This window comes from Periophthalmus magnuspinnatus, chromosome 8 (assembly GCF_009829125.3).
Source record: "Periophthalmus magnuspinnatus isolate fPerMag1 chromosome 8, fPerMag1.2.pri, whole genome shotgun sequence".
Lineage (NCBI taxonomy): Eukaryota > Metazoa > Chordata > Actinopteri > Gobiiformes > Gobiidae > Periophthalmus > Periophthalmus magnuspinnatus.
Genome location: NC_047133.1, coordinates 7,152,291 through 7,173,590, shown reverse-complemented (window position 1 = coordinate 7,173,590; position 21,300 = coordinate 7,152,291). Strand labels below are relative to the sequence as shown.

The 21,300-nt window shown below is 45.0% G+C and overlaps 1 protein-coding gene across 1 annotated transcript; it reads left to right on the top strand.

The window, feature by feature from the left end:
- Positions 1-8,428: 8,428 nt before the first annotated feature.
- amdhd2 (amidohydrolase domain containing 2) lies at positions 8,429-16,573 on the top strand. The gene is made up of 12 exons (XM_033970679.2): positions 8,429-8,715; positions 10,717-10,818; positions 10,988-11,124; positions 12,088-12,227; positions 12,840-12,894; positions 13,080-13,292; positions 13,942-14,030; positions 14,490-14,634; positions 14,804-14,911; positions 15,000-15,068; positions 15,364-15,465; positions 16,053-16,573. The coding sequence occupies exons 2-12, from the start codon at positions 10,736-10,738 to the stop codon at positions 16,130-16,132; spliced, it is 1,221 nt and encodes a 406-aa protein (XP_033826570.1). The 5' UTR covers positions 8,429-8,715; positions 10,717-10,735; the 3' UTR covers positions 16,133-16,573.
- The last annotated feature ends 4,727 nt before the right edge of the window (positions 16,574-21,300 follow it).

Genomic DNA, 21,300 nt, shown 5'->3' with positions numbered 1-21,300 from the left:
CAAAAGATGCAACAAACATAAAACTGTTTTTATCCATTGCCACATTTTCACACTGTAAAGTGTAACACTTAAAGTGTAACTATTCAGAATATATTATTCTGATTACACCCATAGACTGTATATATAAATGGACATAGCTAACCTGCTAGATGACGTGTTCTAATCGAGTTTGTCGACTCTGGCTTCAGTTCGCTTTCTATTGAAAAACCATCATCCCTCTCTCTATAACTGCTGCTGACAGACTCGTCATTTTGGTCTGAAAATGTTCACATTAACCTGCTCTGCATGATCCTGGTATTTATATTTCACTATGTTGTCGCTACATCAAGATATGAACACGTCATACATTAATACCATATCATACATTGATATGAGACCAATGAGCTGTGCCAAGTGTTATCAACAGGTTTGATTGACAGCATTGCTGACCATCCCCTACCAAACCAGTGGTGCAGCCAAGAAGGGAACCACCTGGCTCCTGATTGGCTCTTTGGATTTATAAATATGGAACTCAGCTCCAAACTAGCCGCTATAACTGCTAGCTATACCCCCTCTTTAACAGTATTTGAGAAACATTTTGTGCTTGTGGTTTTAAAAGATGAAATATGTAGTGGTGAGCTCCCTGAGTCGTACATAAGAGTGTTTATGGAGACGACGACTGTTTGTGCCACTGAAACATGAGGCTGACACTGGACCTGAGTTATACCTGCACTCACCTACACACACACACACACGCACACACCCACACACACACACACCCCCCCCCCCCCACACACACACACACACACACACACACACACATACATTAACACGCTCACAACACTCACATATACAGAGGACACACACATACAGGACACACACATATGCACACACACAGAAGCCAGGGCACTCCCAGAGCCTTGGAGACAAAATCGGGGACAATAACATCATCCTAATCAAGTTTAAACCCAATGTTTGACACAACATAACTATCTGTGAATGTGTGAGAACTAAACCAAGACTAAACTAGGGCTGAATCAGGACTAAACCAGAACTCGACCAGATCTGGACCAAGTCTATTTCACATTTGGACTAGAGTAACCCTGATGTACTGGAGATTCAGGTAGACGCTGGGGTCAAAGGGCACGAGGTCGGCTGCCAATCAAAGTGCGTCTGAGTTTCTAAGGACAAAAAGGAGGACGTCCAGGAATAGTCTATGCTCTACAGACTGGGTCACAGTGGTACAGTGTCTGCCCTCTGACCAGAAGCTTCTCATTGAGCCTCTGAAGTTGTATTTGGGGTGATTCATGTTTGAGTAATCTTTAATTAATTAAGATGCCATTTTGCCGATCTACCCCCATTTTTACCTCCACTAGTACCATTGTGACGTACGCACTCCCTTCTCCAGTTTTATTTTCTTAATCGGTGATACTTGTAGGGTTTGGCAGCATCGTGTAGTCATTTTGGCACAAATGAAGCATAAAAAGGGGCTGCTTGCTCGTGTGATGTGCAGCTAATTTAACAAACCACTTAACTAATGTAAAAGTAAATATTTAGCACCAAACCAAGCGATTATTATAAAACCCTGAACACTTTATGTGCACTTTAAAGATGTCCGCCTCAGAATAAAAGCTGTAAATACTTCCTGGACACTGCACTTTTCGCTTCGTTTGTTTTGGAAATGACTCATCTCAGGCGTCTCAGGTTCAGATTCAAAGCGTTTTATTATGAGTTTGAGACGAGTCCAGACCTGCCCGGGCTGACGACCAAACAGCAAACACAATATGGCGACCTCTGCCAGTGAAGCAGCTCCTCTGAACCAGGCAGACAATACAAGGAATATCCAGCTGATCTGAACCCAACAGCACAGAGAAAACATCCAGACTTAAAGCTGCGCTATGTCACTTTTCTGTTTGGGAGTCCTCCATTTGTTGGTCTCCATGGCGTTAACCTTATTATATTCAGTGCTGGGAAGTGACTGAATACCAAGAATACTTACTCTGAGTGTTGTTTTCCAGTTGTGTTTATTGCACTGGAAAACATAGACAAACTTACTGTGACAAGGCTTGCATCTCCACAAACCTGACTCTTATGTGGCCTCCTCCTGCTTGTCTCCATGGTGATGATGCATAATATTCCACAGTGTGGCATAATCTATTAATCTGTCTCCCTGGAGAATGTTCCGTATGATTTTAACTCTCTTTAATGACCAAGACACGCTCTCACAAACATGATTCATACACCTGAGTACTTCACCAGAGGGAAGGTGTGTGCAGTGTCTTGCCCAAGGACACATCAACAGTGTGCACTAGAATGCTTAATGCTGGTTAATCTGTTATTGGCTAATGTTTTCTTTGTTGCTGAAAATTCCTTTATTTGACATCTTTGTGAGCGAGAAAGAAGCCAAAAAGATCCAGGAAACCAGTCCAAATCCTCACGTCAAAGTCCCAGGTTTATGCCTGGTTTAGTCTTGGTCTAGCCCTGGTTCAGTCCTGGTTTATTCTTGGTTTAGTCCTGGTCTAGCCCTGGTTCAGTTCTGGTTTATTCCTGGTTTAGGGTTTAGTCCTGGTCTAGCCCTGGTTCAGTCCTGGTTTATTCCTGGTTTAGGGTTTAGTCCTGGTCTAGCCCTGGTTCAGTCCTGGTTTATTCCTGGTTTAGGGTTTAGTCCTGGTCTAGCCCTGGAGCGTGATGTGATCTGAGTGGACGTGTGTGTTGTGTCACTGCTCGACTATTTTAATCCTGTTTGTGAAAAGTGAATGAAAAGTGTGAATGGACCAATTCTCTGAGATCAGAGCTGCTTTAAAAACAGAGCAGTGCCGCCTTAAAAACAGACGGCGCTGCCTTAAAAACAGACCCAGTCCTCACCGTTGTTAATGTGTTTGTGTGATTAGGTGGACAGGGAGGGTGTGGTGCTGAAAAGCCATGGTCCTGCCCCAGGGCAGCTCTCTCTCTGAAACTGCAGCTGTCTCGTCATTTTAGTCTTAAAATGTTCATATTAACCTGCTCTACATGATTCTGGTATTTTTATTTTGCTGTGTCTGTAACTCAAAATATGAACATTAATAAGAAACAAAACTACCTGCCTTCTTTCCTCAAGGTCACTCCTCTAACGTTAGCAGCAGGTTTGATTGACAGTATTCCTAAGCGCCCAATCCCTGCTAAAGGCAAGAAGAGGCGTAACCTTCAACAGCTTTGCTCCGGATTGACTCTTTGGTTGCTATGATACTTGCGGTCGGGATTGTAAATATGGAGCTGCACTCCAAATTCACCCCTGTAATGGCTCTAGCCTCGATGAGCTTCATTTGACTGGAGCCAGGCCCGATCTGGAACGCGGCGGCTACCAATTAGCAATAACCACTTATTTATATAGTCTATAATTTTGACTGTCAGCAGAGCAGATCTCTTCACAGATCTGACCTGTAATGTCGCCTGATGCTGTAATCGTCTTCTGTACTGTGGAACATTATACCTAAAGCAATAGCATCTCCATGGACACTAGCAGAAAAGTTACACAGTGCACCTTTAAAGTATCTTTGTGATGATCAGTGCAAAGCCACAAAACATTACTGTCTCCAGAATAACACAAAACTATTTAAATCTGTCCCTAAATGTGTCAGTCTGTTGGTGACCTCTGACCCTTGTAGGAAGCCTCCCCCTTGTTGTGTGTTTATCCAGAGAGAATGAGAGGAGCAGGGGTCAAATGGCAGAGGATTAGAACAGATCAGACCCCTTTGAGGGGGGTAAAGAGGCAGCAGGAGGGGGGTCCTGGATGCGTTCCTGGAGAGAGGGGACAGAAGGGACACCGTTACCCAGAACAGGGCCCATACAGAGGGATAGAGAAGGCTGTGTGAGGGGTGTCATAGAGAGCATCCTGGTAGAGAGGCGGTCAGGTAAAGGGGTGTGTGTGTGTGTGTGTGTGTGTGGTTGGTCAGGAGGGGGCACTGTTTGCAGATAGAGTTGAGTGTTGCGTCTAAATAATCCCGGACAGGAAGAGAAAGTGTTTGTATTTGAGATTATCAGAGGATTTGGGCCCGACACAAGAGCTGCTCTCAACTCCACAAACACACTTTAACATGAACTTTCTCCTGTTGTCCGGGCAACAGCTGTGTCACTCATCCCTAACCTGGCTCTCTCCAGACTGATATGTGTTGCCCTCTAAGTAGAGCTCTACGTCAGTCTGGTACGGCTCTCGCTGAAAGAGATTGGGATCAGTGATCAGATCGTTCAAACCGATACTTCATGGTGATTGGTCAAAGCGTCACAACAGCAGGACAAGATGAGAAACTTTTGTCACATCCAGATGAGAGAAAAGCTCAGACATGTTTCCTCCAGAAAAGCACACAGCTCCTCCCTCTGCACCATTCTCACAAACTACATTGGGTTTCTGTGTAAAATATACTGAAGTACATCTATCTGCACCATGTTTGTTTTGGTTTCTTGGCTCTGGCTTCTGCTCAAACCACAATGCTGCGCTGTGATTGGTCAGTTTGGGACCTATCGCTGAACCAGATGGATTGTTAAGAGTTTGTGAACTCCCAAAAATCATGACAATTCCTCTTATTGATAAGTCTAACTCATCCCATCCCCACAGGTGTATTGACCCATTTTTCACTTAGGAGTAGTGGACCTGTTCGCAGGTTAGCTCTGCTTTAGGCCAGTCCTGGTTTAATCATAGTTTAGTCCTGGTTTAGATCTGGCTTAGACCTGGTTTAGATCTGGTTTAGTCCTGTTTCAATCCTTTAACTGTCAGGAGCAATAAAAGAAGAGAGTCTACTGGTCTTAAGTTAAAACGTGATACCTAAACTAGACCAGAACCAGTGGATCACACAGATGAGACTCTCACCCAAGAAAATATCTGGTTTTCTGAGTTGCACCACGTCTAAACCAGGATTATTCTAGGTCCAAATCCAGTCTAAACCAGGTCCAAAATAGGACTATTCTAGGTCTAAACCAAGTCTAAATCAGGACTCTGCCAGAAGAGTTCAAAATACATCTGAATTCTCTGACCTGTCCGGGAATCAAACCCGAGACCTGCTCATTGTTTGTTGAACTCTGCAGGAGGTCAGTGAATGCCACACACACAGACACACCCCGACACACACACAGACACACACACACAGCTGTAAAGACTTGTCTCGTTCGTCACTTTCGGAACAAAACAAAGAGAAAATGAAAACATTTGATCCATTATCACAGTTTAAGGTCCTACTCTAGTCCTGGTCTAGTCCAGGTCTCTGGTCTGGTCCTGGTTTAGTCTTGGTCTGGTCCTGGTCTGGTCCAGGTCTTGGTCACAGTTGAGGCTGTAGTAGATATTCAGTGAGGTCATGTCTTTAACATTAACACAGAGTCCAAGCCTGGTCTCTGTTCCTGGTCTGGTTTTGTCTGGCCCTGGTCTGGTCCTGGTCTAGTCCTGGTCTGGTCTTGGTCTAGTCCTGGTCTGGTCTTGGTCTGGTCTTGGTCTGGTCTTGGTCTAGCCCTGGTCTGGTCTTGATCTAGTCCTGGTATAGTCCTGGTCTGGTCCTAGTCTAGCCCTGGTCTGGTTCTGGTCTACTCCAGGTCTAGTTCTGGCCTGGTCTTGGTCTAGTCCTGGTATAGTCCTGTCTGGTCCAGGTGTGGTTCTGGCCTAGTCCAGGTGTAGTGGTGATCTGGTCTTGATCTAGTCCTGGTATAGACCTGGTCTGGTCCTGGTCTGGTCTTGGTCTAGTCCTGGTATGGTCCTGGTTTAGTCCTGTTATAGTCCTGGTCCGGTTCTGGTCTTGGTCTAGTCCTAGTCTGGTCCTGGTTCAGTCTAAGGTCTAGTCCTGGTTCAGTCTCTGGTCTGGCCCTGGTTCAGTCCCTGGTCTGGTCCTGGTTCAGTCCCTGGTCTGGTCCTGGTCTGGTCCAGGTCTCTGGTCCAGGTCTGGTCCAGGTCTGGTCCAGGTCTGGTCCAGGTCTTGTCCTGGTCTGGTCCAGGTCTCTGGTCCAGGTCTGGTCCTGATCTGGTCCAGGTCTCTGGTCCAGGTCTGGTCCAGGTCTCTGGTCCAGGTCTGGTCCTGATCTGGTCCAGGTCTCTGGTCCTGGTCTGGTCCAGGTCTGGTCCTGGTCTTGGTCACGGTTGAGGCTGCAGCAGATGTTCAGTGAGGTCATGTCTTTAACATTAACATAATCTGGAGTTACTGGATCATCCATTAAACTGAAGCAGGGACTTTCTCTTTCACACAGTCACATTCTTACTGTGAGCGGGTTCGCCTCTCCATAGATGTGAACTATAACTAGGCCTTGTGGTGTCATCTGCTTGTTTCCATGGAAATAGATATTTTGGAACATTCTTTGCAACGTAATAAGACGGTAATAAACAGAGAAGTTACACAGAGCTGTGCCTAAACCTTGTGTCACACTCACACACATCACACTCTACTTAACATTGTACCAGTTGTGATCTATATAAATATAAATCTTTCCTATTACCCTCTCATTCACTGAAATGGGCAGTGTGTGGGTGAAGTGTCTTGCTCAGTTGCACAAAAGCAGCTCTGTGGCTGGATCCATGTCTCCTCTTAAATGTAAAGCCCTCCCTCAGTCCTCTGTTTCCACATCGATCCTGTTTTTCTCATAAAAAGTTTAAATTGCACAGATCTGTCTCACAGCAGTTTGTCTGTGACCTGTTCAACTCTGCTCTGATGTATAGTGGGCTGATTACCTCCTGGTCTAGTCTTGGTCTAGTCCTGGTTTAGTCCTAGTTTTGTCCGGGTTTAGTCCTGGTTTAGTCCTGGTTTAGTCCTGGTTTAGCCCTGGCTCAGCCCTGGTATAGTCCTGGTTTAATCCCGGTCTAGTCCTCATGGGTTAGTCCTGGTCTAGTCCCGGTCTAGTCCTCATGGGTCTAGTCCCGGTCTAGTCCCGGTCTAGTCCTCATGGGTCTAGTCCCGGTCTAGTCCTCATGGGTTAGTCCCGGTCTAGTCCCAGTCTAGTCCCGGTCTAGTCCTCATGGGTGGCCTTGTGCAGACTGGGGGAGGGTGGTCTCCATGGTCGGGTCTGGACTCTCAGAAGAATCCTGGTCTTTACTGGAACTGGGTTTATTGACTCAGGACCAGAGGGAGGGGCTCACTGTCCGAGCTCCTGAGTTAGTCAAGTTACTCAAAGTTATTTTAGTAACTTTTTAAAGAAATTATACTTTTCAGAGTACTTTTTTGCAGCATACTTGTACTACTACTTCAGTAACATTTTTATTGAAGTAACAGTACTCTTACATTTGTGTTTCTCCTTGATTTAGTTTGGATCATTTTTGTGGTTCTTTGAAAATATAGCATTTTGTCGCATTCACTTTAAATTATAAATCAGATGTTACAGCCCAACAGTTACTCTTTAAATTACTCTTACTTGAGTAGTACTTTTCCCAAATACGTCTTTACTCTTACTTGAATATTTTCTTGGACCACTACTTTGAACTTCTGCTTGAGTATTATTATTTTGAATCACCGTTACTTTTACTTGAGTACATTTTTTCTTCCCCTTGTGTACTTCAGTATTTGAACCACAGTAGAGTTAAAATAAATATCCCAGGGGAAGTGTGCAGTTCAAAGCCAAAACTGCAGATGAAGTACCGCCGTGTATTCCTTTTGATTTAGGAAAGTAACTGTACTCTGATACCACCAAATGAAAGAGTAACTGAGTAATACAGTTACTCAAAATGAATATTCTCAGTACATGTATTCAGTTACTTCCCAACACCGTCTATTCATTTGTAATAAATTGCACGAATAATAAACAAGGCCCTAGTCCAGTGAGTCCAGTGAGTCCAGTGAGTCCAGTGAGTCCAGTGAGTCCAGTGAGTCCAGTGAGTCCAGTGAGTCCAGTGAGTCCAGTGAGTCCAGTCTCGTGTCTCGTCTGATCTCGTAGGACTGTGTCTTGTCTCATCCCTGGTATAACTTTTTGAATAAATTCACTTGCTCATGGGCAGGGCTAAGTCTCCACTCTATACAGTCCATGGGCTGCAGGAGTAAAACAAAAGGGTCTATTTCACCTTCTTTTGGAGCATCTCTCATTTTATGGACTTTAAATGACACAATATTTAAAAATAGACCTTTGAAACTCTGATGCATCATGGTCCTTAAGTCTGTTATGAAACCAGCTGTTTGGGTTTCTCTTATCTGCATCTTATCTGGTCTGTTTTATCTTACATTCATCTTATCTGAGGTTTGGACACAATCTTGGTCAAATATTAGTGTTTGGCTCCCTCTAGTGGTCACAACTGGCGTCTGAAAATAAAACTCACAAAACTGAAAAACGTGACACCTTTATGTTGGATGAAACTGACACGAATAAACAAAAGTAGGACAAAAGTGATCAACCGGGCTGTTTTTGTTTGAGAATAACAAACTTTGGCGCGTCTGATCAGCTGACCTCTCATCACGTGACTGATCCTGTTCCACACTTCCTGTTTTCTTTTCTGCAGCTCAAACTCTGCATTTTTGGACACTTTTTTGGAGACTTTTGCTTTTCATAAAACGCGTCAGGTTAAACTTTTTTATTTTTTTATGATCTGTTGTTGTTCCCATGGCCGTCACGTGACTTGACCGCGGGACCCACCTTTTAATATCGACCTTTTTCATGTTTTTACAAAAATTATTCATCCAAATTCTGCAATATTTTTAGAGATTATTGGACTGTTAACAATGCCGATATTTTTCTGAGACTTTAAAGATTCAGAGTCGTTTTGACTTTGCAACCTCCTTGTCAAACACTACTTGGTAAAACCAGGTAAGTCTTAAATCGTCTTATTTTTAATTGTAATTTGGTGAAAGGCTCGTGGATGCAAATATATTGTACATTTTTCTTGTAAATAAGCAGTGACAGCGATTTAAAATGTCTCTGATCTAAAGAATTACCCTGAGTCTGTTTAATAAAAACAGATTTAAAAACATTTGTAGTTTAAATGTTTAACACGAGGTCAAAGTTAAAGTACCTGAGGCCCTCCCACAGAACGAGATAAGACACCGCTGTAAAGTGAAAGTACAGGGTTTAAACAAAGATGAGCCAGATAAGAATCTGTTACACAAGTCTGAAAGTTTGATTTATACAGCTGTCAAGACTACCATTACTACGACTCCTACTACTACTACTACTACTACTACTACTACTACTACCACCACCACCACCACTACTACTACTACTACTACTACTACTAGTACTACTACTACTACTGCTACTACTACTACTACTACTACTACTAGTACTACTACTAGTACTACTACTACTACTGCTACTACTACTACTACTACTACTGCTACTGCTACTACTACTACTACTGCTACTACTGCTACTACTACTACTACTACTACTACTACTACTACTACTACTACTGCTACTGCTACTACTACTACTACTACTACTACTACCACCACACTACTACTACTACTACTACTACTACTACTAGTACTACTACTACTACTACTACTACTACTACTACTACTACTACTACTACTACTACTGCTACTACTACTACTACTACTACTACTACTACTACTACTACTACTACCACCACACTACTACTACTACTACTACTACTACTACTACTACTACTACTAGTACTACTACTACTACTACTACTACTACTACTACTACTACTACTACTACTACTGCTACTGCTACTACTACTACTACTACTACTACTACCACCACACTACTACTACTACTACTACTACTACTACTACTACTACTACTGCTACTACTACTACTACTACTACTACTACTACACTACTACTACTACTACTACTACTACTGCTGCTGCTACTACTACTACTACTACTACTACTACTACTACTACTACTACCACCACCACACTACTACTACTACTACTACTACTACTACTACTACCACCACCGGTACTGCTACTGTCAATATTGGTCAATACTGGCAGTACTACTAGAACTACTACTGCTACTGCTGCTGCTACTACTACTACTACTAGTGTTACTGTCAGTACTGGTCAATACTGCCAATACTACTATAACTACTACTACTACTTCCTCAACTGCTACTACTACTACAACTATTATTACTACTGCCAGTACTGGTCAATACTAATCCTACTACCTACTACTATTACTACAATTAGTGCAACTGCTCTTGTTCAGGTCTAATCTTTTGGTCTTTTGGTTGTTTTTCTGTGTAAAGCTCCACTATGTAACTATTTTATTACATATTTGGAATGTTCCACAGTGCAGCATTAAACATATCTATCTTGTGTTTTTTTCAACTACAGAGAAAAAGCATTGAAAAACATATTCTTACTGTGACTGCGGGCTCACCTCTCCACAGAGCTGACCTGTAGCTTGGCCCAGTGGCGTCTTCCACTTGACTCCATCAAAATACATAAGTTTAATACTGTACTGTGGAACATTCCAGGGAAAGCAGTAACATCTCCATGGAGACAAGCATGTGGCAGAGTATAAAAGTTGCACAGTGGACCTTTAATATTTTCCGCTACAGTTTCGATGTTAGTTTTAGTATTTAATTCATATCTGAGTTTCGATACTTTTGACAGCTCTGGTGCTAATACGTCCTACAACCATCAGGCACAGGTTGTTTAGAAAAAAAAAAGGTCATTTAGAAAGAAAATATAAATACATGGTGATTTGGCAGGTTTCACTTCAGATGCCCTTCCATCCACTGTGCTGCGACTGCGTTGGGCTCGGAGGATGGAGTGTTTTGCTCAGAAACACAAAGGCAGACCACACATCTCTTTATTTTATTTTCCAGTTTTTCTCTCTGAGGGAAAATGCCGTCAAATAAATCTGTGTCTGACGCCCCCATCTGTCAGTTTGTGAACTGCAGGATCCTGAGAGACCACAAACTGCAGAGGTAACACAAAGTACCACAAATACTCCTCCTTCGACCTCTCTCCTACCGTCCTCCTTTCTCTCCTCCTCGCTCTCTCTCCTCCCTTTTCCCTCTACTCCTCCTTCTCCTCCTCATCCTCTCCTCCTCATATACTTGCATATTTGTGTACTTATGTATTTGTGTACTTTAGAGAGGACCTGTGGGTTCGTGAGGGTCAGATCTTGGACCCAGAAAAGTTGTTTTTTGATGAAAAAGGATTTGCAGATAAACAAGTCGACTGTGAAGGCCTCATCATCGCACCAGGATTCATCGATGTGCAGATCAATGGTACAAGTACCACGATTACTGCTACTGCTACTACTACTACTACTACTACTACTACTACTACTACTACTACTACTACTACTACTACTGCTTCTACTACTACTACTACTGCAATTACTGCTATGTCTTCTGCCACACTTGGTGTAAAAAGTCAGCAGCGTTTCGGAGCTAGCTGGTTAGCATAGTTAGCATAGTTAGCTCCATGCTGGGTCACCCTGGATACAGGAAAAACTATTTGCTCAAATCACACAATCCAACAGTCCTTAACTTCTATCCTTTGAACTGGACAAACTGCACTTCTTAGTTGGTCAAATCCCAAAATGTTAAATTAATGTTAAATTTAAAAACTGCTCAGTATGCCAGCAAGTCAGCTACAGGAGCAGCCAACCATGACCATGGCAACCACGTGTATACATGACCATGTGGCTTTCTAACTTGTATCACTTTTTACTAACCTTAAGCGCCCCCCCCCCCTCTTCCTTTTCTCCTCTCTCTCTTTTCTCCCTCTTTTTCTTCTCTCTCTCTCTCTTTCCTCTCTCCCTCTGCTCTTTCTCCCTCTCTCTCTCCTCTCTCCCTCTCTCTCTTTTCTCCCTCTCTCTCCTCTCTCTCCCTCTCTTCTCTCCCTCCCTCTCAGCTTTTCCCCTCTCTCTCCTCTCTCTGCTCTTCCTTTCTCCTCTCTCTTCCTCTCTCCCCTCTCTCTCTCTCTTCCTCTCTGCTGTCTCTCCCTCTCTCGCTTTTCTCTCTCTCCCTCTCTCTTTTCTCTCTCTCTTCTTCTCTCCTCTCTCTCCCTCTCTGCTCTTTCTCTCCTCTCTCTCACTCTCTCTCCCTCTCTCTTCTCTCCCCCTCTCTCTTCCTCTCTCCCTGTCTCTCTTTTCTCTCCCTCTCTCTCTCTGTCTCTTCCTCTCCCTCCCTGTCTCTCTTCTCTCTCTCCCTCTCTTTTCTCTCCCCCTCTCTTTCTTCTCTCAGGTGGTTTCGGGGTGGATTTCTCTCAGCCTTCCTCTGATGTAGCCTCAGGAGTTCGTCTGGTGGGACACAGGATCCTGGAACATGGAGTCACATCCTTCTGCCCCACTCTGGTCACCTCTCCCCCCTCCGTCTACCACCAGGTCTCCCTCCAGTCCTGTTTAGACTTGGTTTAGTCCTCCTCCAATACTGGTTTAGACCTCGTTTAGTCCTGGTTTACTCCTGGTTTACTCCTGGTTTACTCCTGGTTTAGACATTGTTTAGTCCTGGTACAGTCCTAGTTTAATCCTGGTTCAGTCCTGGTTCAGTCCTGGTTCAGTCCTGGTTCAGTCCTGGTTCAGTCCTGGTTCAGTCCTGGTTTAGTCCTGGTACAGTCCTAGTTTAATCCTGGTTCAGTCCTGGTTCAGTCCTGGTTTACTCCTAGTTTAGTCCTGATTTAGACTAGGTTTAGTTCTGGTTTAGTCCTGGTTTAATCCTGATTTAGACATTGTTTAGTCCTGGTTCAGTCCTGGTTCAGTCCTGGTTCAGTCCTGGTTCAGTCCTGGTTTAGTCCTGGTTTAGACCTGGTTTAGTCCTGGTTTAGACCTGGTTTAGTCCTGGTTTAGTCCTGGTTTAGTCCTTGTTTACTCCTGATTTAGTCCTGATTTAGTCCTGATTTAGTCCTGATTTAGTCCTGATTTAGTCCTGATTTAGTCCTGGTTTAGTCCTGGTTTAGTTGCGTATTTCTCTAACTTGGTTGTGTTCTGTTCCTTTAGGTTCTGCCTCAGATCACAGTTCAAAATGGAGGACAGCACGGAGCTGGAGTCCTGGGTATGTTTGAGTGATGTCAAAATGGATGCCGTGTTTTCATAAGCTGATTATATTAATAATTTGATGTCTTGTCTATCCCTTAATTGGCCCTATAAATCACCCTCCTTGAGCATGCCCTCAGATCTCTGAAATTATACAGGACTGGACCTGGTCATGTACCGGGATAACCCTGTGTGTGTATGTAGGCGTGCACGTGGAGGGCCCGTTCATCAGTGCTCAGAAGAAGGGGGCACATCCAGAGCAGTACCTCCGGACCTTCTCGTCTCCTGGACTCTCTGACCTCCTGCAGACCTATGGGACCCTGGAGCCCGTGTGTGTGGTGACCTTGGCCCCAGAGCTGGAGCACAGTACGGGGGTGGTCAGGGAGCTGAGCCAGAGGGGAGTCACGGTGTCCCTGGGTGAGTGGACACTTAGGACACACCTGCAGAGCTATCTCTCATTTATCTGGTTCATCTGCCTGTCAGTTACAGCCATCAGAAATCAGGCAGACTGGATACGGTTTCAGACCCACACATGAAAGTTTGTTGCTGAAAGTGATTAGAGAACATGGAACATCATGATGATCATGTTAATGTGATTGGCCGAAGTGTCAGCAGAACAAACTGTGAAATCTAACTTTTGTTAGATTCAGTTGAGAGACATCCTCCCTGTCCACAAATGCACAAAGCTCTGACCTTCTACACGTTTTCTCACGTTAATAGTCTAAAACTATAATAGGCTGAAGTACGTCATCGCGATGTTTGTTTTGGTTCTTAAGCACTTCTCCTTTGGGTTCTGGCCAAAGTGGGAGCCTCAAGATGGATTCTTGTGAGTTTGTGAACTCACATGTATTGCGAGAATCCATTTTGCTGTGCAGGGCTACACTTGCGCCATCCCTGCTGGCATTTTGTATCATAAAAAAGGTCTAGTTAATTTATAAAGCACATTTAAAATACAGTCATCACTGCCCAAAGACTGAAAGATTATAATAATGACAAATGCAATGCGATAAATAAAACTGTGTAAAATGCATGTTTGTCAAACTGTCGTCTCTCCTCTGGGTTTAAGGTCACTCTGCTGCAAACCTGAGCCAGGCTGAAGACGCAGTTCAGAGCGGAGCCTCGTTCATCACTCACCTGTTCAATGCCATGCTGCCTGTGAGTCACATCAGAGCGCACATAATCTCATCAGACTCACTTGGCTCACTCTGGGCTCATAAACTGGTTATAAAACACTTATAAAACCAGAGCTTTACATGGTCAGGGCTGTAGTGGGAGCACTTAATTAACTGAACGTGTTCTGGATCAGCCTGGAAAAGGACTTGTGTCTGTCAGGAAGAGAGTTCAGGAGATCAAATAGCCATGGGAATCACTGGGAGTTCTGATTTAGTCCTGTTTTAGTCCTGTTTTAGTCCTGTTTTAGTCCTGTTTTAGTCCTGTTTTAGTCCTGTTTTAGTCCTGCTTTAGTCCTGCTTTAGTCCTGCTTTAGTCCGGCTTTAGTCCTGCTTTAGTCCTGCTTTAGTCCTGCTTTAGTCCTGCTTTAGTCTTGGTTTAGTCTCTGGTTTAAGTTAGTCTTGGTGTTAGAATGTGTGAGGTAGTGACTGTGTTTGTCCTCAGTTTCACCACAGAGACCCGGGCATTGTGGGGCTCCTAACCAGTGACCGAGTGCCCCCAGAGCGGACAGTCTTCTATGGGATGATCTCAGACGGCATCCACACTAACCCAGCAGCACTACGCATCGCCCACAGAGCGCACCCGAAAGGTACCACCCACCCAAACCCATCCATACCCACACCCACACCTCAGGAGAGCTTACCCTAAAGGTATCACACATCCGTACCCTAGGACCCACACCCCAGGAGAGCATTGTTTTTGAGGGAAATGTCCTAACCTTAAAAGCACTTAAGTCTGTTGTACCCATGTTTGTCCAGGTATAGTTTTGGTGACTGATGCCATCATGGCCATGGGGCTGCCTCCGGGACGCCACACTCTGGGACAGCAGGTCCTGGAGATCCAGGGACTCCACGCCTACGTCGCAGGTCTCACTCTTCATTTATCCACAAGCACTAGCCAGTGAAGTGTTTTATGTTTTGAAAGTTTTATTTAATCCTTTTCTCTTTGTCTCAGGCACTAAGACGCTGAGCGGGAGCATCGCCACCATGGACATGTGTGTCCGCCACTTCAGACACGCCTCAGGTCAGAGCCAGAACACATTAAGGGAGGGGAAGAAAAAAAATCAGAAACAAACTAAGGTCGTTATAAACAGTGCCACTAGTCAGATTGACGTAAACGAGCTTCGAGAGCAGTGCTTGAGCCAGTGTGAATCCAACAGTCACGTTCTGATTCTTATTAAATGGCCGCTTTTCTTCTCCTCGCCTTGTCTCCTCGTCCCCTCCTTCTCTCCTCCTCTCCTCCCCTTCTCTCCTCCTCTCCTCCCCCTCTCCTTCTACTGTCCTCTCCTTCTCCTTCCCTCTCTCCTCTCTCTCTCCAGGCTGCAGTGTGGAGGAGGCTCTGGAGGCGGCCTCTCTTCACCCCGCTCAACTCCTCAACCTCAGCCACAGGAAGGGGGCGCTAGACTACGGCTGCGACGCAGGTTTGCCATTTTATAATCTCCTGACCTCTTACGCACAAATGTCCCTGTTTATCAGATGCCCTCTCTGTGTCTCCATGGATTCTTATTCTGCATAAAAGCTGCTAACCCTGTGGTTTAAACCTCCACAAACATCTTCTGAAATACATGGGATTTTTGGATTAGTCTAAAGATCAGATTTCATTCTTCTTTCTTACTTTTTTAAATATAAATCACACATCTAATCTATATACTTTTCAGATTAGATTTCCCAAACTGTGCAGCCTTAGTTTAAGTGCAGTTTGAGGAGAGTAGCAGTCAGCAGCCTGTTACATTGGTGTAATTAGTCTGTAGCATTTCAGAGCTAGCTGGTTAGCATAGTTAGCTCCATGCAGGGTTGCCATGGATACAGGAAAAACAATCTGCTAAAATCACACAATCCAACAGTCCATAACTTCTGTCTTTTTGAACTGTACAAACTGCACTTCTAAAAATAAAAAGGTATAAAAGTTTAAAAAACTGCTCAGTGTGCCAGCCAGTCAGCTACAAGAGCAGCTAACCACAACCATGGCAACCATTGTGATATGTTTATTTCTCTGTCTCCTCTGCAGACCTGGTGTTACTGGACGACGACCTGAACGTAAAAGCTACGTACATTTGTGGAGAAGAAGTTTGGAGGAAAAAAACGTGAGCTAAAATGCCTTAAATGTGCTGACGACACTAAAGAACATTCAGGATCTGTGGTTTTCAGATTGTGATGACGTCATTCTGCCAGATGGTGGCGAGAGAGAGTATTTCTTATTGATTACATTTTACTTTGTCTTGAAATATCCAAATGTTAAATTCGCAAATTTTGAACCTGATCATTTCTGTCTGTTTCAATCAGACCCACGAACTTTGTATTACAACACAAATGCTACAACCGTATTAAATTTATCTGCCCTCATCTGTATTAAATATTATTGGCCTGTAGAATGTGATGTCATCTGAGACACGGCCATTACAACTGTTTACTCTGTACTGTGAAATTAATCTTTGCTCTTCCTGAACATAAGTTTAATTTTTTTCTTTTATCGAATGATTCAAATTGTTTATACGATGCTTTATTTTGATAATAAAGTTCTATAAGTTGACTTTGGATATTTCACTAATAACACCAAACCACCAGGGGGCAGAATAGTCTCAGTTCCATTCTGATTTGTGTGCACTTGTTCCAGATGTGCGTGTTTGAGGAAGAGTGCGAGGAAGAGTGTGATCTGTGTGTTTAATCTAAAGAGGAGGAAGATTAAAGCTTAAAGACACAATCAGAGTCGACCCCATAAAGAGGACAGAGGTTTGATTAACAGAGTGTAGATTAAAACATATGGAGACAGAACTACCACAGACTGAAACAGGACAGCAGGAGGAGTATGAGTACACCACAGGAGTATGAGTACACCACAGGAGTATGAGTACACCACAGGAGTGTGAGTACAACAGAGGAGTGTGAGTACAACAGAGGAGTATGAGTACATCAGAGGAGTATGAGTACATCAGAGGAGTATGAGTACACCACAGGAGTATGAGTACACCACAGGAGTATGAGTACACCACAGGAGTATGAGTACACCACAGGAGTATGAGTACACCACAGGAGTATGAGTACATCAGAGGAGTATGAGTACATCAGAGGAGTATGAGTACATCAGAGGAGTATGAGTACATCAGAGGAGTATGAGTACACCACAGGAGTATGAGTACACCACAGGAGCGTACTCTGTGTCATATCAGGCATTATTCTGACTGTTCTGAGGCTTTAGTCTTGTTCTTCCTGTACTTTTCCCTTCAGGGTCTGCAGATTTTTGCAGTATTTAATGGTTTGTCATTCAAATTACTATAAAGCCGCACCATATAACTTTTTTACCAATTAATGTGTTTTTTGTTGTTTTTTTGTTTTATTGCACAAATGTGTTCTTACTGTGAGCGGGCTTGCATCTCCACAGACCTGGCTCTTATTTGGCCTCTGCATGCACCCACATGCACGCACCTGTGCGTGCGCGCACACACACACACACACACACACACACACACACCCACACACACACGCACACACACTGTGATGGAGCACATGATCAGTTCTAAGTTTGGTCTTTGTCCCTGTCTTACTGTTTCCAGTGGAAATGTGACTGTTGAGCCCACAGGACCCCCACAGGACCCCCACAGGACCCCCACAGGACCCCCACAGGACCCCCGGAGGCCCCCGGACCGCCCTTTGGGACTCTGTGTTGTGATGTTGTTTTGGGGAATGTGGAGAATCTGAGGCTTAACTGTCAGAGTGACTCAGCAGCAAAACTCCCATTCACAAAGACGAGAGCACAGCATCAGCACAAACCTGAGGCCGGCCTGTTTTACATTGTACCACATCAGTCTGAAAGAGGTTCCACCGTTGGAGGGGCCCAAGTGACCCGTGCGAGGGGTGGCCCGTGTGAGGGGTGGCCCGTGTGAGGGGTGGCCCGTGTGAGGGGTGGCCCGTGTGGGGGTGGCCCGTGTGAAGGGTGGCCCTTGTCACTACAACTCTCTCAGTGTAACTCTCAGTGTAACTCTCTCAGTATAACTCTCTCAGTATAGCTTTGGATTGCTTTAGTTAAGCAATTAATTGGATAAGAGAGAACACAGACTGACTGTAGTCAAACCAGTTTATTACATCAAGACATAGAGACTAAATGTAGACTCTGTGTCTTTAGTTTATGTTCCAGCTGAAACACTACAGACTGTGGGATTGGCTAAATTTAACTATTCAAATAATTGTTCAGCCCAAATTTACTGCCTTGAATTCAGTCTAGAGCAGAGCTGACTGGCAGCCCCTTTCTCTCTGTCTCTCTCTGGCTCTCTTTCTCCCCCTCTCTGGCTCTCTCTTCTCTCTCTCTTTTCTCTGACTTTGGCCTCAGATGAATCCACTTTCTATTAAACACATTTTAACATCATGTTTTTTGCCTCTAAACTCTAAACTGCTACACTGACTCATGAATCTCCCGCTCTCTCTCTCTCCTTCTCCATCATTCTCTCTCCCCCTCTCCATCTCCATCTTTCCTTCGTGACTGGTCCTGGTCCAGTCTCTGGTCCAGTCTCTGGTCCAGTGCACTGACTGACCTGCTGTTTGTAAAAGTTTAATATTCACCTCAGTGTTCCACAGACGACATCAGAGCCACAAGAACCCCGTCAACTCTGCTCCTTTATCTGACATTTTTAAGGGGGTATTCTGTAAAATCACATTTTTGGAGCTTTTTAATCATGTTATAACTCTGTTCCCTCATCAAAACATGCCTGAAGAGGTTTTAGATGTCATCTATGCATGTTTAAGTAATCTAGCAATCTCTCCCAGGCTCTATTGGAACCCTCCTTACGGTTAGTTTAAGACTATGTACCTTGTGCAGTAGTTTCATTAGTGGGATGCAGCTGATTGTGTTGTGATAGTGCTCTGAAGGGAGAGTGACTTAGCACAGAGAGTAGGAGTCTCATTAGTGTAGCTAAATACAGTAGCTAGCTTGTGACTGTAATCTTATGTGAGAGAGACTTTTTTAACAGCACAAATCAGTTCACTTGTTGTAGTTCCAGCTAAATTAGTTATTTATGGTCAGACTGTGTTAAAAAAAAAAAAGAAGAAGCTCAGATTAAAGTCTAACTTGACAGAGCCTCAGGCAGAGCAGTGCCCCCAGTTAGCATTACACCCCCAGAGAATGTTAATGACACCAGCTGTAAAGTATCAATATATTAATAGGTCAAATCCTCCAGCTACGACAGCTCTGACCAAGACTAGGCTCAAGATCTGGAGCTAGTACCCACTGCTCCTGACAAATTTAACCCAGAGACTGAAGCTATAGGTCAAATGCTGCGGATCTGGTGTACAGTGGAGGGGTCAAAGGTCGAGTAGGGTCTGTACCAGCCTGTGTTTACAGTTGGTTGTTTCCACGGCGACTTTGATGAAGTGACAATGTTAATGTACAGATCCTGATCACAGCTGTAAATCTCTCTCCTCTCTCATTCTCTCTGTGCCTGTTCATCTATCTCCTCCCTCTCTCTGTCTTTCTCTTTCTCCTCTTTCCTAATCCCCCTCTATGCCTCGATCTGTTCCATCCTCGCTTCCCCTCTCTCTCTCTCTCTCTCTCTCTCTCTCTCTCTCTCTCTCTCTCTCTCTCTCTCTCTCTCTCTCTCTCTCTCTCTCTCTCTCTTTAGTACAGTGTTGATTCAGTGTGTCTCGCTCTGGTTCAGTTAATTCTCTGGAGACAATGCACTCCTCTGTATTCACCCTATGATGTTGCTCTCCCCTTCCCTCTCTCTCTGTCGTCTCTCTGTGTATTCTGGGTGCTCCCTCCCTTTCTCCCTCGCTCTCCCGCCTCTCTTCTCCCCCTCTGTCTCCCTCTTTCTCCTGCTCGCTCTCTCTCTCCCTCTCTTCCTCCCTCTCTGTTCTGGGTGCCCCAGAACAGAGAGGGATGCCCCCCCCCCCCCCCCTCGTCTCTCTCTCCCCTTACTTCTCTCTCTTTGTACCCCCTCTCTGGGTGCTCTCTGCTCTCCCCCCTCTCTCTCTCTTTCTCCCTCTATCTCCCTCCCTTCCTTTTTGCCTGTTCTGGGTGCTCCCTCCCTCTCTCTCTCTCTACCCCCTTTCTCTCCCCTCTCTCTCTCCCCACTTGCCTCTCTCTCTGTTGTCTCTCTCTCTGTCCTGGGTGCCCCTCCCCACTCTCTCTCCCCTCTCTCTCTCTCTCCCTCTGTCCCCTTCCCTCTCTCTCTGTTGTCTCTCTCTTCTGGGTGCTCCCTCCCCTTCCCTCTCTCTCTGATGTCTCTCTCTGTTGTGGGTGCTCCCTCTTTCTCTCCCCTTCCCTCTCTCTCTGTCGTCTCTCTCTTCTGGGTGCTCCCTCCCTCTTTCTCTCCCATTGCCTCTCTCTCTGTTGTCTCTCTCCGTTCTGGGTGTTGATGTTTATGGCCCGCGCTGGCACCCATGGGTGACACATTTACGATCTGGACCTGGACAAAGCTCCAGGTGAGAGAGGCCGTTCATCTCAGAGTTTAAACCTTCACCTCAGTTCACTCCTCCCCTAAGCCAAACCCCAGAGAGGAGCTGCCCCTGTGCCTCTCGGCAAGACACTTCAGCCTCGTCTCCTGTCCACATCTAAAATGGACCAGGAGCGGAGACGGAGCCCAGACTGGAGACCAAAGCAGAGCCCTGAACCGCCCCGCTGCCTCCTCTTCACCAATCAGCTCCATGGCACTGAGGTCAGGGAGTCAAAGGGGTGACGTCATGTGACCTCTGTGGTTACCATGACGACAGGTGAAATGTCTGCAGTGATGTCAGGGTCAGGTCAGGACTGAACCAGGACTAAATTAGGACTAAATCAGGACTGAGGCATCCATCTGGATCTGGACAGGACCATAATTCCAAAGCAGACAGCACTCCCTCTCTCTCCTCCCTCTCTCCTTTCTCTCTTCCCTCCCCACTCTCCACCTCTCCCTCTCTGCCTCTTTTTCTCTCTCCTCTTTTTCTCTCCCTCCTCCTCTCTTCTGTCTATCTCTCACCCTTCTTATTCCCTCCTTCTCTCCTCCTATCCTCTTTCTCTTTCCTTAGTCTCTCTCCTCTCTCTTCTCTTTTCCTCTATCTCCCTCCCTCCCTCCCTCTCTCTCTCTCCTCTCTCTCTTCTTTCTGCCTCTTATCCCTCCTTCTCTCCTCCCCTCTTCTTTTCCCTCTCTCCTCCCGCCTCATTGAGTACTGCCTCTCATGTTCTATTGTCCTGTAATGTTCCACAGTATAAAGCATCTGAGTTGATTTTGCTTTGGCCACAGGGACGTGATCTGGACATAGCTCAGTGTTGTCTGTTGTCATAGAAACTA